An 18,927-nucleotide genomic window follows, 5' to 3' on the forward strand; every position below is an offset into this window, starting at 1 on the left:
GCTAAAGATATAACTGGCCTGGGTATCTGACATGAGGATGGCTTTAATTGTATCCCAAATAAAACAAGCTTCAAATTGGATGGCTAAAGTGTTTACTAGCAAAAAAACTCTAACGTCCCCAAAAGCTTTGGGTATATCAGCTTGGATATTGTACTGTCTATAGCAAGGAGCTTGCTGTGCCCAACACCACTTCTATTGATATCAAAGTTCAGAAACCTGGACATTTTGTCCAAGTAATAATGCACATTATCTCATTAGTACATACAAGGCTGGGCAAAACTCCCATCTGAGTGGGACTGCTGTATAATTGTGTGTTTCCACATCATGCATCTGGAATACCCAGACTGACAGGGATGGGTCAAAAGGGATTCATAGTCAAGTTAACCCTCTGGTATATATGCACCTGAGATAAGGCTCTAATTACACAAGCAATGATTAGTCACCAAATTTGAAAAGGCTGAAACTCTGTTCTAGTCCACAGGCAGCATTCTTATTTCAGGGCTGGTGTAATTCAGATTTCCTACACAGTAAGTCATACCAGCCCTCCTGGTAAATCTGCAACAGAGATATTTGACCAAGACTGAAGAAAGGAGCAGACTTTAAGAACTGCTATGCCTTGGTTTGCTCTTGTTTCCCCTGGGCCAGGATTCAGTTTCAATCTTTGTGCTAAAGTGCTTCATCTCACATTCAGCGAAGCTGCAGACGAACAAAGCTATCTCCACAAAGCAGCTGCTAGACTAGTTCCTAATATTCCCTGTCTTTGCGAGTTACTCTGAAGCTGTTTCTCCTTAGTTATGGCTTGCCTTAGTTTCGAGTGAAAAGCTAAGAAGGCAAAGGTCTAGAGTGCTTTTCTCAATAGTAAGTCATGCATTGAGGTCAGATTTCAGAGCAGAGGTGGTCAAAAAAAAATTTATCAGAATGCCAGATGTTTAACATCTCTTAAAACTAAAGAGGAGGGGAAAAAAAAAAAAGTAAAAAAGTATCAAAACACCTTCCTACTCCTTTGGCAGTCCAAATTACCTGCCAATCTACTGCCTTACATATAAAAAAGCTAAAGCTGTAACAGTAGACCAACACTTTTCACAAATACAAAGGTTTTAACTTTAAAGGAAAGGTCAACAACTTGAAAAGTCTGTGAAACAATATCCCAGTCTAGAGAATCCACGGTTAACACCCTTCTTGTTGAACTTGCTTAATTAGAAATCCCACAGAATAAAAGATCCAGCCTAGAACAGCTTCAAGCCATACTCTTAAAACAAGCCTTGGCATGTCCACAGCAAGAAACTGAGAAGGTCTGGAGTGGAAATTTAAGAATGTATGATAAAGTACATTATTATTCACATTATTTTCTCTAGCTAACTAAGAGAAGTGTTGGGGACAAGTTTCTCCAGCACTTACAGATATTCTAAACATAAACATACAATTTATGGGTATAAAAAGCTTTGCTTAACTGTGGGAACACCAAAGAGTGGAACCAAAAAGAGGAGAAAACAAAAGGGTTACCTTAAAAAAACACCAGAAACCTTTCCTTTGGAACCCTAAAAGGATGAGAAAATGCCCATAATTCATACCACAGGCTTCTCTAATATGACACATTTGCTCCACTTTTTCCTTCCACTCTTTGTCTCCTCTTGCCGCTCATCATAAATTTTGTCCATTTTCCCAACTCAGTAATAGGCATTACTGGCACTTCTGGCAAACTACTAGAAAAATCACAATCCAAAGCAGTGGGCTTGGAGTAGCCTACTCCTGGGCACAGCCCAGAAACGGGCTAGGTGGGGAACAGTAATATCCTGGAGGCAACACGCGGGGTGCAGAATGTGTTGGTGCACGTCAGGCGCACACTTGCCCTGTTCTCCCTGTGCAGTACAACACAATCCTTTTGTGTGGACAGGCTGGACCTATAGTGCCCTAAAATAACTACTGGATGTGGTGAGCACCTGTGGAAAAGGAAAGGAGTATGAGTTTGCATCTTCTCAGCCACCCCGAACAGCTGGGAAGCATGACCCATGATGTTTATGCACATATACGGATTCTGAACAGGCAACACCGACTGTCAGCCAAAAGAGAGATAGAAATTGGCACACTGCGACATTACTAAGAAGCAATAAGATACCAATTATGAAAATTGGATACCTATAACCAGAACAGAAGGAATAGAATGGTCTAAGTGAACAAATCTGTGGTTATGCCCACATCTGGCACTATACCATCCATATACTTTCTATAACACACTAGCTTTGAGGTTTAAAACTGGTTTATTTAGAAAATAAAGGGATTGGCATTGGTTTTTCTCCTACATGAATGGATAACACTTCAAATTGATATAATTTGTTACTGTCAACAAAAAAACCCAGAAATATCTATTACTAGCTTATCAAATCAGAAGGGGTAGAAAGGAGGTTAGTGGCAGGAAAAGACAAGTACTGGCAATCTCCACTTTCTCAGCAGTGGAATAAAACCACTAAAGCAAGGGGAGGGTGAGCAACTTTCGTTCATTATTTTTTAAATTTATAAAAAATATTCCTGTTAGTGTTTTATTACTTTTTTTCATCAGTTGTTACCACCACAGTTGCATTTATTTTAATCTAACTGGTCAAAAATGCCTGATTTAAAAAAAAAAATTAATTTATAGGGATGGGACAACAACATTCTTCCCACTAGCAAAGTAATTTCTGTTATATTATGCCATGGTAATGTATTGTAAGGTTTTTTATAGAAAACAGATTTGAGATGAGCAGAGATCTAAAGGTGTCTCCAGAAGCTTGCTTAAACAATAGCCTACCTACTTCTACTGCAGATTCCACCATCAGACACAAAAACTATCAAAAACATAACTCTTGACATACATCTCTACACATTAAAATGACTGAATCAACTGCTGCTCACAATATCATGACAAATTATGAAGTCATGAATCAAAGTCAGGACATGTGAAATAGATTGCAGTTACCATACACTTGTGAGAGATTCACCTGCATTAGGCTCAATTAACTGTGTCCAAACTGTGTTAACGTTAAATGCTCATGAACAGCTATACAGAAAAAAGTAACAATATTTAGATAATCTGTAAACTATCAAAACTTCCTAAAAATTACAGCTAATAAAAAAAATTTCAAAAAAATCTTCATGTAACTGTGCTCTGGTTTATATCACTGCATGGAGCACTTCTAAATTAACAAAAAAAATTCAAAATAAATGAATTAAAAATTCCTATAATTACTAAACTACAAGAAAGAAAAAAATAACCAAAATAAAAACATAATTTTATTATTTATAAGATGTCATGGGATGAAATATTACAAACCAAAAGCTGATGGGGGCAGGGGTGAAACCAAACAACTCAAGAATGCTTCATTTCATCATTTATATCTAGCCTACAAAACTGAAACACAGACAGTAAGCTTAGTTACAGTATCTTTCTGGTAAGAACGAATGTTGTCCTCTGGAGCATAACTTGGCCAGTTAAAATGTATTTTTATGTGAACAGAAGGGGCCTCTTAATTTAGTGTTAAAAATACTCTGCTACAGAAAATATCTTCCTTTTTCTAAGCACTTTAAAAGAATTGCTGATGTCAGGTTAAGTAGAAATAGCAAATATTTATCCTCACATCAGGGAAGGATTAGAGACCCAGAACAGGTTACAGGTTTTTTTAAAATGCATTTTATACCTGATAAGCTTTGTGACTGATGCCATATACTAATGGATTTGCTCTCATCCGTACATAAAGGTAAGTGTAACTTATCCACTTTACTGCTTCTTCCACATTAGTTACTGTTCCAAGAGCAATCTGGAAATAGGAAAAGAGACAAAATTAAATGTATATGTTACAGCTGAACATAAGTATTTGGCTGAAAACATATGGAATTCAGAGCATTAGCACTAGATTAAAGAAAGTGTCAGTATGTTTCCAACTTAAATTATTTTAACATAATCATAGGGCAGTAACTTGAACCATTTACACATCTTCAACTTATGAACATCTAGTAACATGGTATGTTCTGTGACATAATACTATACAGTGACCCACATGATCTTTCCTATACCACTTATGATTTTTACAATTAAAAGATGATACTGAGCAAACTTGTTATAAAAAAAAGACAAACCAACCAATGTAATTATTTAGTGAATATGCTCAGGATAATTTAAAGAAGAGTACCCTGAAAAAAATAATCTGTATTAAAAAGATTAATTTTCCTTACTAATGTAAAAGCGCTTTCTGGTTCAGGTCCTAAACCAAATGATACCAACAATCTTTATGATTTTCTTCATCATGCCCTTAGATCTGTTTATACACAGTTTTTACAAAGAGTTTTCTCCTTTTGTATGTGGCACAGGTACCTGCTACATTTTTGTTATACCAAAATGTAACAAAATTGAACAGGTAATACGCACCTATATACATATATTTACTTATTTTCCAAGGCTAAATCAGGTACAACAAAACAATTTTCTTATTAAGTGACTTTTTTCTTTTTTTTTGCTAATTCAATAGTTTTATCACCGGATTATTTACCACACACACACATTTTTACTTGATAACTTCAGCTCTATTTTGTATTCATTACATTCATGAGAAGCATTTTACCGTTTAATTGCAGTTAACCTGAATTACCAGGAGTATTTAGTATGAATGAAGAAACATTTTTTAGTTGTTGCTGGTTGTTTAGAGGAAGCAAAAAGCCCTCTCACTGAATTTTTGTGATCCATTACTACATTTTAAAGTTTTTTTTTTTTACTGCTGTTTGGATTTCATATAAACATTCCACATGACTTGGCAAAAATTAAAAAAATTCTCTACAACTGTAAGTGATTTCATATGCATATTCAGATCTAATAATAATACTCTTTTTGAAATAACAAATATCTAGTAAAAAATAATAATGCAAGCCATATCTGCCTTGAGTTAAAATAACTTAAATCTGGCAAAACCTTGTTGATAGCAATGACTAATAGCATGGAGTAACTCTGAGCTTTGTCTCACACGTTTTTCAAGTAATACTTTGTTCAACAGCATGAGGAGGTTGGGGGAAGGCTCCATTGTGTTGTTTTTTAAAGTGTGTATCTACATAATGCAGTGAAGTAGCTACATAAACATTCATAGACTACTACAGGGTAAAACATCTAGGAGCCCTCAGGTTATTAGTACTCAGTTTGCTGCTCCGCTTAATTTCAGCATTTGGTTTGTTTCCATGATTCAAATATCTTTCAGTACACAACTTGAAGTAGCATAACAATATAGTTCAATAGTAACATTTTCCCTCAACCAACCACTTTCACAGTCACAAAAAGGTAAAATTCTCATTACCAAGCACAGCGAAATCTGATAATTAAAAGAAAAGAACCCAACTTCTTGTCATTTGTTCAAATATCTGATTTTATTACTTACAAATTAATTATTTCTTTAAGTTAAAAGTGAAACCGAGGGGGAAAAAAGTGATTATGAAATACAGTTGGGCTTCAGATATGGTTGTGAAATCTAATACTGTGCTTTCCTTCCTCCCCCGACTTTAATGAATATTCACTGAATAATATGCAGAGACACAAAAAAAGAAAAAAAAAAAAAAAAAAAAAAAGCAACTTCTAAATATTTGCTGCCATCTAGTGTTCAAGTAAAGTTCTTACGGACTGTTTGAACATTTATTTAAAACAAAATGTTTAAAACAAAAATCTCTGTTAAAACAAAATAAATGATGGAAGTTATCTTATTAATACAAACGCTTAAGATTAATTATGGAATAAATTATTTTAAAAGTTAGAAAAGGACCTCTGTTAAGACCTAGAATGTGTAGTATTCATACAATCAACAAATAGACAAGGTGATACTTTATTAAAATAGAAGTTCTAAATTTTCCAGCATTTCCTCAACCACGTATTAGATATTTCGTTGCAGAAGGAATAATCAATGAGTAATATTTATTATGCTGAAATAGTATTGTCTGATTGCACCAGTCATCACAAAACACCTTTTTATTCTTAACTGTTGAAATACAAATGATTGCATTCCACTCACAAAATGAAAACTTGAGTACTATATTAATCCAGCTCACTGTGTCATTTTAAATGAGAAAAATAATGACCATCAGAAATTTTCAACTAATTGTTCAATGGCTGATGTCACCATCACCAAGTGATGTGCTTAGTAATAGTCTGCATTTTCATTACATAATTTTTTATTAAATACATGCTATCCCACAGACTTTACTAAGTTGCACAGTATTTCAGAGGAGGTGTTTTTGGTTTTCAAAGATGTGTAAACAGATATACGTAGCATGGCTTTTTGGGGGTAGTTTTTGAAAAATTAAGTTTATTTCTCTGATATTTCTACACATATTAGAAAAGCGCATAAAAATATTACTGGTAATATACAATGTATGCATTACATAACATATAACAATATACTGTATTTCTTCACAAGAATGTTTAATTGCAAATATATTTGTATAATTGAGTCAGATTACATGGATGAAAAGTTTCTATATATGAATCAAATATTTGTTGTTAAGGTTAAGAGAGCAACGAGTCTTTTTAACAAACTGTTTGCTTTGGAAACTAGTGTACTTTGAATTACCATTTCAGCATCTGAAGTGATTATGGTCTTATTCCTGTATGGGTTTTGAATTAATTTCTTAATGCTACTAGAATTGTCCTAAGCGGGACAGAATCTCCTCCAGTCACACATGACCAAAGGACTATTTACATGTACAACTGAACCACACTGTCATTCTCTGTTAACTCCAAACAACTTGTCTACCAGCTGGACACAGCACAAAAAGGTGAGGGGAGAACCGATGAGGTTTCTGGTCTCATGCAGGTCAGGGCCCTGGACACCCAGGGAGAAAACTTCACTTCCCCCCAGCCTGCGCTTTGCCCCATACCCAGATAAGCTGATCAGTCACCCAGCTCCTGAGTGATTTTTTTGGAAAGGCTTTGAAGGAATTCTGTATCTCTTCTGAGAACCACAATAGTTGCCACTTTTTCAAGGCAAAAACTAGATTAAGAGATTGGTCCAAACTAAACAAGTCACCATCTTTTACACTTCTTGCTTCACCCCAAAATCCAAAGTAAATGCAAAGAAAGGCACACCCCTTGGGGAATGTATACCTACTGTCCAACACTGAAAATCCTCTCAGTTTTTAAGCTCTCTGGGGAAAGGAGTCATCCCAGCAACAAGCTGGGGTCCAGCTGTGGATGTCAGGGAGGGCTCTATCAGGTGGAAACAATTAGGGAAGGAATGGTGACCTGCATTGTATGAGCTATTGATGATAGTTCCCAGATAAGTTAAAGTTTATAGTCTAATTAAACCACATCCCCTGCATCTTATCTTTCTTCCTGTATTTCCAGAAAATACAGCCACAGGTATTTTCTGTTTGCCAGCTGGTCAACCGACCCAGCACTCATTCCTTTCAACTAAGCACCCTAACCAGCTGTTTATTTTACATTCCTTTTTACATTCCATTATGCCCAGTGGCACATCTTCAGCAGAAAAGGAAAAGGGCACCTCCATGCTTATGTTGATCATCACTGACCATTTACTCTTCTTCTGCTCATTTTTAGAAAAAAAAACCAAAACAAAACACATGCAAAACTAAACGAAAACTCAAAACAAATCTGCAGGAGAGTATTCTCAGTGGACTGAGGTGCTGAAATACATGTTTAAAGTCTTCATTTTGGTGTTAACTCAATGAAGTTGGGTGTATTTCAGCTTTTCCCACTCTGTAGCTTTCCTAAGAATGAATGTGGTAGGACATCAAGGCCAGCGTGTTGTTTCTTCAATTAGATAACAGCAAATGCTGAAGGGCAGCATGTGGCAATGAGAAGCAAGCACCATAAAAATTTCTTGCAAATTCTTAAACTATTGCATCTCAAGGTCTTTAGTTAAAGGTATTGCCTTTGCATTTGGTATCTTTCAATGGATTTTTATTCCATTTTTGTACAGTTTTTGAACTACTTTACCTTTTAGATACAACTCCATGCAGCAGAGGTCCACAGTCTAATCACTCAGCTGGCATCCCTTTGTGTTTTCTGAACCTGCCACTGACTCATCTCAGTCAGTATTTCCTGGTACTTCCCCCAGGAGAGAGGCAATCTTTTGCCATGTCACCCATTAGTTCATAAAATTCTGCCATATAATTTCACATTTGTCTTTTTTCTTGTCTGAAGCATGCAGGTAAACAAGTGGGCTCCTTGCACAGAAGCTCATCTATTCCTTTGTCCATCCTGTCTGAAGATTTTCTGCTTCTAGAAAATTAGTTTTGAAATGGGAATTAGAAATACCTTAATTTTTTGCATCATTGCCCAAATTTTCTCTCCTGCACTACATAAGCCTAGGTACAAAATTCAAGGCTCTGGTCTCCATTCAGTGATTGTATGGCTAGGATTACATATGGTATTACTCCAAATATTTGAATCATTGCCTCATTCTTACCACCTACCTATTTCTGCCAAGAGACTCCGTCTAGATAAAAGAAACTTCATATTCTTGAGAAACATGGAGTTTTCCCATATTTCCAACTGCTGCCTTCCTTTTACTAGTTCTTCTTTCACCTACTGATCTGGCTATAATAAATTAATAATTCAAACAATTCAGAAGTGCTTTTGGCCTTTAACTGATTTCTCTTTACAACTGCAGCATAAGCATTTAGATTTCCTGAATGACTTGTAACAAAAGCAGACTCTGTTCCTAAAATACGTCATTTTATTATCTATCAGTGCAGATTTCCCAGTGCTAACAACAGGCTCTGTTATGACAAAGATGATAGTGGTCATCAGCATACTGTCGAGATTTCTGTAACAAACCAGTCAATAAACAAATATTTTGTGTTCATACAGTGCTACTGTTACTGTCAAATAGAGTCTATAAAAGATGACCAAAACTGAATGTGCTTCCTAAGATGATCAGTATGATGGCCTTTAATTTCAAATGTATTTAGTTTCTTAAGAATGCTCCAGTCTATGAAATAGTCATCTCCAGATAAACATCATTTCTGAAACACTTGTATCCTTCTCAGAGGATTCCACTAATTTAGATCAAATCAGCATATATAGAAGTTTATACTAACTCCAATTATAAAGAAATTCTGAAGTTACTTTCCAGAAAAAAACCCAACACATTAACTCCTAGTAACTGCTTGTAGTATTGGTTTCCTGTAAGCTGGTAGGCACTAATTTTTCCTGCATGTCATGACAGAAGGATAAGTAACATCACAAATAACAGATAACAAAAAATTGGTGGTTTCATGCCCTTGTTATTCTGTTGCGGTTCAGCATTTTCCATTGCTATTTCTACTAAAAGCCATTTATCACAATGATTAACAAAATTCTGACTGTGTCTTCAGCTACTGTAACTGTACTGCAGCCACAGAAACTTCAGTAATTTAAAGCCTGTTCTTTTCAGATAACACTACCATTAAATAAAATCTGAAAAGAAACCGTTCTGTCTAAACTAGCTTACCAGTTTTCTGCACTCTTCCCCAAACCTCAAGCCCTGCAGTAGAAGTGCTGCACTTAGAAGTAGTTTTTATTATACTGTACATCACATATTTCCTATGTATCTTTGATTAGCTAAGTTTAGTTGACTACCTCCTATGAAACAAAATTCTTGTTCTATTCAATTATTTTTTTCTTCTTTAGTTATACTATTTTAACAGGGCAGGAGGATTAACTTCTTAGTTTTACACCTTCAATGTAACCAGTATCTACTAGCAATATTTTCCAAAGAACTACCGGGATACTCAATTATTGTTAAAAATTACTAAATTTCTATGGAAATTTCCTCTGCTTCTGGAAAGAATTTCCGTAATGTGTACACATTTGAAAAGAAACTACTTAGCAAAAATACATACTTCCCTGGACAAACAAATCTTTCTTTTTTTAGGTAAAAATCTAAAGAAAGCTTAATGATTAAGATTGTTTTTATTGTTGTCAGCCTTATCTAAAATTGCTGCAACTCACTGTTTTTCTTTTGGATAATTTTTAGTGTTTCATAATTACTGTAGACATTATTCCAAGCTCACAGAGCCCCTTCTCCCTTGAATGTGTCATTTTTTCATCCTTTTTTCCCCCTCTTTGTTGAGTATTCATTTGGACATACTCAGTCGGTGCTAGACAACCGTATTTACCTTTCCAATTCTTCAGTGATTTTTATTTTTATTTTTTTAACAGTTTTTACTCTAGGACAGTGCTTACTGTTAAATGTAGGGAAAAGGAAAAAAAAAAAAGAAAATATTAATACCTTTAAAAACTGCTGTTAAAATCACAGGCCTGGGAGAAATTAAAATTTCTTTGTATTCTAACAGTCAACTTCAATGTTTTGTTTTGGTGCTAACTGCACTGAAGTCAATGCTAGCAGTAGTTTGGTACCTTAATTTACTATCTAGTACAGTAACATACAGAAACATAAAAGCAGACACTCGCTACACTATAAATATCTTGTTAAGCCATTCCAAATACTTCCTGTGAGATAAACACCTAGGAATTTGTAATCTGTACAGGGAAAAAGAAGGAAAGGGAGAAGAATCCTAAAGTGTAACTATAACCAAGTACATCTTTTCTTTGATATTGAAAATAGAATTACTTATGAATTTTTAAAAATATTTTTCCTCTGCATAAAAAGTGAATGTAAATTCACTTGTCCCCTCAGGAAAAAAAAAAACAACAAAAAAACCAAAGAAATGAAACCGAGAAAAGCTTCCTTTAAGCTTGCATATAACAATCACCTCTGCTTTCTGGCCCTGTTGGAAAATTTGTGCATTTTGGAACTACAGCTCAGATCTGAGGAACAACACGCTGCCTATTAAAACCTCTCCATCTCTGCAGAATATTACACTTTGAAAATTAATAGCTTGCATCTTATACTTTCTAAACTAAGCATTCACAGCCGAGGTGAGAGATAAAGGACTGGAACTCCTGTTTCATCAAGTCAAATCTTCTATTCCTCATATGCAGTCACATCTTCCATACAAATATTATCTCTTATTACAAAACCTTCACCATAGAAAAAAACAGACTTCTTTAATCTCCACTACTGCTCAAAGACAGACTGTTCAAGATCTTATATTTCAGGCAACCTTACTTATGAGCAGAGTGATAATTCTTGTACTGGAACTGGTAAATATAATTTTTTCTTTTTCTTACTCACTTCCAGTTCCAGCTAGTTATAGAGCTCTGTTGTACTCCTGAATCTTTCTTTAGCTAACCTAACCAACAAGATTTTTTAGGGTATGTCAGTAAGGCATTTTCCCCACGAAAGCTAGATTTTCTGCTGGAGCTCGGTGGAAGGAATACTTGATTCCTGGTATAATTCAGGTGGGCACACCAGCACATACAGACACATTCTAAACAATTTGGAGCAATACAGACCAAGCCTGAAAAAACAGTGGCATATAGCCATGCCACTTGTTTTTCACAGTACATCAGTCATGAAGATCTTCTCTGACCTGATTCACAACAGGTGCTTGTTATTCCATTGTCTTTGTAATTCTTACCTGACCTGAAAGCCTTCTGCGAGATGGGAGGAATAAATTTCTAATATTAAAATAAAAAAAGGAGAAAAACAAATCCTTTGCTGTGAAGGAAAGAATACCCAACTCTTTTCTCCTTGTCTACTTCATGTATCTCAAGAAAAAGAACAGAGCTTTTCTATGAAATCTGTCTGCATTCTTTTCTAGGGAAAAGGTGCACAGTATCCCAGGACCAGATCTCTCTCTTCTAACTTCTTGGGGTGCTGAACAATAACTACAGTTAACCTTGGCCTTCACAACCAACTTTAGGATTTAAATTATTACTACTAATGTGTAAGGTGCTATTATCCCATTTTAAACAACTGAGTATCCATTCAGTTCCACTTAGAGAACATTCAAAGACATCTACCTCGAGGAATATAAGTGTGTTGTCAAAAGGAAATGGTTGAGGGCTCTACACCTGCCCACTTCAAGCATGTCTTCTGTATATTTTTTCTCTCTTTGTGGTAGAGAGAGGGATATAAAAATTGAAAATGCCTCCTTTTCATCACATTTGTATCTCATGTTCTGGGGGATTTGAATTTCTCTCTCCCTCCTTGTTCTCCAATCGCTCCAGAGGCTAGAGGTAAAGAGGAAGAGCTGTGTGTGTAGACAGGGATCAATATTTTCATTCCCCCACATCTGTGTGTGGAAATATTTAGAATACAGTTCAACCTTATTCTGCTTTTGATGTGTGACTGTACTTGGGTAGAGATTTTTCCTGTTAACAGAAACCGAAGAAATAGCTTATGAAACCCCTTTAAAAGAAAAAAAACCCAAATAACCAAAATCATAAAGATCAAACTCAGTCATTTATAAAGAATCAAGGAATAAATCTTAACATTTTAAAAGGTGACTGTATTAATTTCTTCTCCTTCCCAGAATTCCCTTTTAAAATTATTATTTAGGATTGAATAATGCAAAGACTTTAAAATGATGAAAAGGTAAAAAATAGACAGAAATATGTAGAGAATTATATAGCACCTATGTAACAAGCACCTTAAAAACCCAAGATTATTCCTAATAGACCAAGTAAATCACAGCTTTCAAAGGGATGAGTTTTAAGATGTCACTGGAAATTTCTGTTTAGATGAACTTCTGTACTTATATTGAAAAAAATGTCCAGTGCCTTTGAAAAACAGTATTCTCTTCTTCATTTAAGCATGTTTAAATTTCTGAGGTTTCCTTGTAAAAAGTGTCTGTGTGTGTATATAAATATTTTTAATTGGTTATTACAATAGATAGCTTTTGAATCGTTCCATTTCAGTATGACAAAGATCAGTACTTTCAATATAACCACAGCATTTTCAAAGATCATGCATTTTAAGATTTAAACCGAAGCAAACGGGGAACTTTCTATTTATAATAAACCAGTTGTGATTATCACTGTAAAAGAGAACAAAGAGAAATACATTATTCTTCCTATATTGCACTCAACCATGTGAAGTAACCTTGTTATATACAGACAGACATGCTTTAATCTTTTTTGTGGATTTTAATTTGCAGTTATGCAGAACATTTACTAAATTCTAATAAAGCACTTCCGATTAAAAGTAAATGCTGTGTTTCCACCTTTTTATCTTAAAGGTATTTTGATCCTCTGTACTACTTCTAATACTTGCTACCTTTTGTAAAAGGCCCCCAACATTTTCACCTGTAACAGTTCACTCTTCGTAAACATACACACCTATAGGCTACCAGTAATAATAAAATTTCCATTTTAGATATTTTAAGTGTGACAATATCGTATTTTTGTTTCAAATAATATTAATCATTTAAAGTTTGCTTGTTTCTCTAAATGAATCAAAGGTTACCTCTGCGTTTAGGTTATCTGCAAGGCTTTCAAGAAACTGGCTTTCAATTGGATTCTGCTGAGTAAGAAGAGTCAGGTAATGACTGAGTTTATCATGAGTTGTAATAATGACACCTTCTCCGAATTTGTCAAACTGAGGCCGTCCAGCTCGTCCAAATATCTGCATGACATCTAAAATTCCAAGGTCAACAAAGGAGCCTCTTTTTGCAGCATATATTTGTGTTCCCTGGTTGAGGAAAAGTTAATAAAAATTAACATAAATACACATGAATATAATCCTGATGAGCTGAATACTGAAATTAGGCAAATACAGCATGATTTCAGAAGTGTACTTTAACTAATCCTTTCATAATCTTTGATATATTTAAATCTTTACTATACAAACTAGACTCCCAGCGGAGAGAATCAGTTTAATGAGATATAAATAACATTTCAAGTCAATCAGACATTTCCCCTCCAGGCCCAAAACCCACAATAAAGATCTTTCTATCTATGCTTCTTACAGGTTTCTTTTAAGACAGATACCCATGTGCAGAGTAATGGAAGCTCTTACCTTAATAACAACAGCATGAGCAGGAAGATTGACACCCCAGGCGAGTGTAGCTGTACAAACTAGCACTTTGATATGTCCATTAGAAAACAAGTTCTCCACCAAACTTCTGTCTTGCCGCAGCATTCCTGCATGATGAATACTAAATCCATCTGGAAACAGCTCACGTAACTGCTTATTTCTGGATCTCTGTACCTAGAATGGACAAGCGTAAAAATTGGATTCATTTCTAATTACAGTACAAGAAGCACCGTATTAAAAAAAATTAGGGGAAAAAAGTAGAATATTATTGTGAGTCATATGAAAAACTATTTCTATTAACATCAAACTTTTCATCAATCCCAATATGTCATGATTTTCTATAAATGAATTTGACTTCTAGTCTTACTTTCCAAAGAATACAGTTAATTGCTAAAAGAATACTTTTATAAAAATATTCCTTCACTTAAACAGAGATCCAAATTTACTGATAATCAACATGAACACTGAAACCAAGAACTCACATATTGCTTCTACTTAGAAGCAACTCTCTCAGGCTATGCAGGCAGCTAGGACAGGCTTAAGGCAGCAGGCCACACACTATACTTAATGTTAAGGAGGGGATACCCTTTCTCACACCATCAGCTCAGCACAGGTGGATTAATAAATTCACAGTATGGAATCAAATTGTTCATCTACCTCTCATTTTTACCTTCCCCATGTGTATGAGGCTGGGATCTCAGTTTGCAAAACCTCAGGTTCTCGAACCTCCCACTGTGTACTAGGTCCGTAAGCATGTTGCCCTTATTTGTGGGTGCTAGCTTTATCATGCCTCACCTAAACTGAATATTGATTCAAAGTTAAGAAAAACTAATTAATTTCCCTTCCAAACACTAAACTCTGAAACTCCAATTGCTATGGAGTGTGTCTTCCAGAAGCAACAGGAAAGGAAAAAAGAAACCCAACCACTTAAAGAGGAAACCCAAACCACCAGAGTTCATGCCATTTTAGCCCAATGGGAACAGTTGTCTTTCTGTTCAGAAACAAGGCTTTGGGCTAAAGTTCAAGTATCACAAAAAGTACAGCTCCTTCATTACAGTTAAGATGACAGGAGGAAAGGCACAGTAACCCTGTCGTAAACTGGAATAAAGGACCTTCAACCAAGCTTATATGAGCTTAAATATAAGGTCAGAATGCATGCCATATACAATCTCTTTACCCTTGCCCCTGGCTACTGGTTTCTCAGATCTTCATGTTTCAATGTCCCTGATTTGCCATGAACACCTCTGGTTTTCCTCCCATCTCTTCCATATTCCTAACTGCTGCACTCACTGCCTTCCAAAATCGATTGCTGCTGAATATGACACCAGGAGGGTTGTGGTAATGACTCTAATCTTTCTCTAAAACAGATTTCTTTATTATCTTTGTCAACAGAGAATCTATATTTTTCCATAGCCCACAAGAGAGTTAAGTATTTTTTTTACTATAGCTGTATTTTCAGCCCTGTATAGTAAAATGAACTAATTCTTCATCAAATTATTATTTTTTAAAATCTTCACATTTACTAGTACCTGATAACACACAGCCACTGCAAGTTGACTTAAGGGATACAGAGTGAGTAAAGCAAAGCAGAATGTGGTTCACAGTACTGGCATACTGCCAAACATTAACAATAAATCTCTGCAAACACAGAAATAAATAGGAAGATGGGAATGCAATTATAAAGGAGAACATGAAAAGAAAAATACTGTAAGAAAAACATATTTCTCAGCTTCACAATTATCCAGCTTCTCAGTGTCTGATCTTTCCTGCTTTAGCAGTAATTATTTACTATTCATTTAAAGGAAATCAAACTCAGCTTTTAACTACACATGATTTTTTTGGCAAATTTAATTAACTGCTGTAGTGCTTAAAAATGAGTAAGTAAGAAATTGAGAAAGTGGCAGTGCAGTTCATAAAGCTTATTCTTTATGAGCTAGCAAATGGAAACAAGTATTTCATAAAGAACACAAATGCACCAAGGTTTGCATTTATAGTTTATCAGCAACAAATCTCACAGAAGACAGGCAAAGGGAAAATTTACTTCAGATGCAAATCTGAGAATAATTGTGATAGAGAAATTTGGACTGATCTTGATTACATTCAGAACATGGTGTAAGCATTTAACAATGTAATTAGCTTTTGTCTTAAATAAAGAATATCTTCCTTTGTGATAAGACAACCAGCAGAAATGTCACTCTTTTAGTAGAGCTTATTGTATTGGTCTTACATGACTATTTTACAGGTATTAACAAATTTTCAAAAAGCACAATTATACAGTATCAAAAATTATACTTTAAGTATTATAATCTGTAGGTGAAAAAGCCAAACCTTGTTCTCAAATCTCCACAGTTTAAGAATTACATACCTTTGCTCGTAACCTGATTGCTTGTGCTGTCTAATATGATTGGAAGACAGGGCAACTTACTAATTGGAAACTCAGAAGAGTAAAATCTCGTACTATATATGGAAGGAAACTGTATTTGTTCACAGTTTTAGGAACTACAATTTCACCCATTAGAGAAAGGAACTTGTGAATATAGGAAAAAGGAGGAGGAAGTGGAACAGTTTGTGACAGAAAAGAAATTACGATATGGCAATGCTAGTTTAATTAATCTTAAATTTATAAGTTTAAGATTAATCAACCATTTAAAAATATGTAGCTAAACCTAAATGTATATATAAAGTTGCATTTAGAAAGAATATCCACACACTTCTAAAATCTACCACACATTCTAAACCATCTTGGAAATATTTAATATTCACAGGTTTTGTCTGTTCATTTATTGAATCTCTGAAGTGTTAGACTTTCAGGTTACACAGTAACAAGTTTAGAGATGCATTAAATACATTTTTTCCAACACAGAAGATGATGAACTTTTTAAATGAAAAACTCACAGCCCACTTTTGACATAGGAAAAAACAAATGCCAAGCAAATCAAATCACTATCCTGGATGATTCTAGTAACTGCATGGAAATGGAAAATTTTCTTTCCATAAATCTGTGGGCATTTTAAATTATGAAGATACACGTCAAGTTAGTTCAAGAACAATGAAGTAACTCAATTTTATAAAGTTGCACTTGAGACAATGAAATAAAAAAATAAATCCCGTATCTCAGTGATGGCTTGGAAGACTGCTCACACAGCATATCTTTAATGGCAAGATATTTGCAAGCAAACCCTCTAAGCTGTTGTGCCAATGAACTGCATGGTTATTCTATTAAATCTGGATTTTAATGGTTGCAAAGACAACAAAACCAACAACTACTAAATAAGGGAAGTGAAACTATAAAAAGTTATACTACTCCCATCTTGTTCTATTACAGACTAAAAGGTTTTGCTTAAAATTTATACGAAATGTTACTAAGCGCCTCAGGTGTACGGAGAAGTTGTTATTATGAGGTCTGGCACTGGTATCCTGATTAGAATTGATTTTCTTTCCCATCCCTTATTGCTCAAGAGGGCTGTAGATTTATGGCCTTTGCTTACATGTGTGTGTGCATCTAAACCAGTATGTATTAAATAAATTCCTAGTTTAGCTTGCTGCCACCTGTATTTCTCCTTTAAATGTCTTGAATTTCATGCAGTTCTTGATTAAGACACATTAAAAATGTCACAGTTAGAAACAAAAAACCTGTCCTGCTTAATTTTAATTAGAAGTGAGGCACACATAGCAGAACAAAAGTTTTAATCAAGCTTTAGGGTATTTCAGCTAAATACTCAAAAAAGGTAACGCCCTTCCTTACCCTTTTCTTGCATCTGCTATCACAAAGGTATGATCATTCATAAAGACAATAAGCTTCATGCTTTTAGTCTGAACTACCAATACTACATGAATCAAAGCATGAAATTTTTAATAGGCTTTTAGCTACTTTTTCTTATTTTATCTACAAACAGAGTAAAAAAGAGTAATAAAGCTTGATTATGAGAAGCAGCTGCCAATAAATTACTTATTTTTAAGTGAAACACCAATCTATGTCTTTTCTTTAATCTCCAGTTGCTATATTCATCTAGGACAGACTAAGTAGATGACCACTACTTGGTAAGATCAGACTATTTTTTCTTTCTGTAAATCACTTATTTTTCCTTTCTGCTTTCTCATTTTGAAGATAGTTTGCAACTTTGAATTTTGGTGTTTTTTCCCGCTAATAACACAGTTTTTACTATAGTGCATTTTCTTCCAGAAATGGCACAGGCTATTGTAGTATTTTTCTCACGATCACCTTACTATAGCAAAACTTCATGCCTGTGACCATAAGACTCAATCATTATCACTCCTTTCTGTGGAGTTCACAACAGGGCAGCACTTGCAGTTTGTTCAGAATGGACCATCATATTTGTTCACTGGTTTGAGCAATTCTGAGCCATTTATTCCCATCCTTCATTCTCTGCACTGTCCTGACACCATGCAAAGTACTGGTTCTTAATTTTGAGGCCTCATTAGCTTCACTTGGTAAGTGTCAGTGCTCAGATAGCACAGATATCACAGACACCTAAACCAAGCAAAGGTATCTTTTGCTGCAGCCTTCAATGAAGGGCAGTTTTAATTAGTACTGCTACTGTGTGATGAACACAATACAATTATTTTCAAATTTTTAACTTTCCTGAAGACACCCAAAAGTGTAATTCTTAGGTTGACCTTCTGAATTGTTTCAAGTTCCAACAAGACAAAAGCCTCCCCTGCCTCATTCATATTAATGATACTACTGAATCTGCTCTGCTGGCTCATTTAAAGAATACTGATTGTCTTTCAAAATTTATGAGGTCAAGGTAAGATGGGAGAAGTCTTCATCCGTTCACGAAGTAAATGTCAGCTGAGAAAGGCAGAATGAAAAAAAGAAAGTTGAAGAGTCCATCAGTGGGCTTATTCCTGTTTCTTAAATACAAAAAATTAACATGACTTCAGTATGTATGAGGACTAAGAGAAACAGAAAGAAATGATCAAGATTGGACGATCATTCACCATTTTTTCTCTTCAGAATTTACTACATACTTAACTGAATATTAATTAATTTATAACATGTTTTATTCTTTTGTTC

At 34.9% G+C, this 18,927-nt stretch overlaps 1 protein-coding gene across 1 annotated transcript in view; it reads right to left on the bottom strand.

Moving 5' to 3' along the window:
* Positions 1–18,927, bottom strand: part of ASCC3 (activating signal cointegrator 1 complex subunit 3) — a 287,285-nt gene that overhangs the window by 91,999 nt on the left and 176,359 nt on the right. The window contains exons 15-17 of the mRNA XM_074896093.1: positions 13,872–14,063; positions 13,320–13,544; positions 3,672–3,791 (exon numbers count right to left, since the gene is read on the bottom strand). Coding sequence (XP_074752194.1) covers positions 3,672–3,791; positions 13,320–13,544; positions 13,872–14,063 — 537 coding nt within the window. The remainder of the gene's footprint in view (positions 1–3,671; positions 3,792–13,319; positions 13,545–13,871; positions 14,064–18,927) is intronic.

Source organism: Athene noctua, chromosome 1, assembly GCF_965140245.1.
Source record: "Athene noctua chromosome 1, bAthNoc1.hap1.1, whole genome shotgun sequence".
In the NCBI taxonomy this organism is placed as follows: Eukaryota; Metazoa; Chordata; class Aves; order Strigiformes; family Strigidae; genus Athene; species Athene noctua.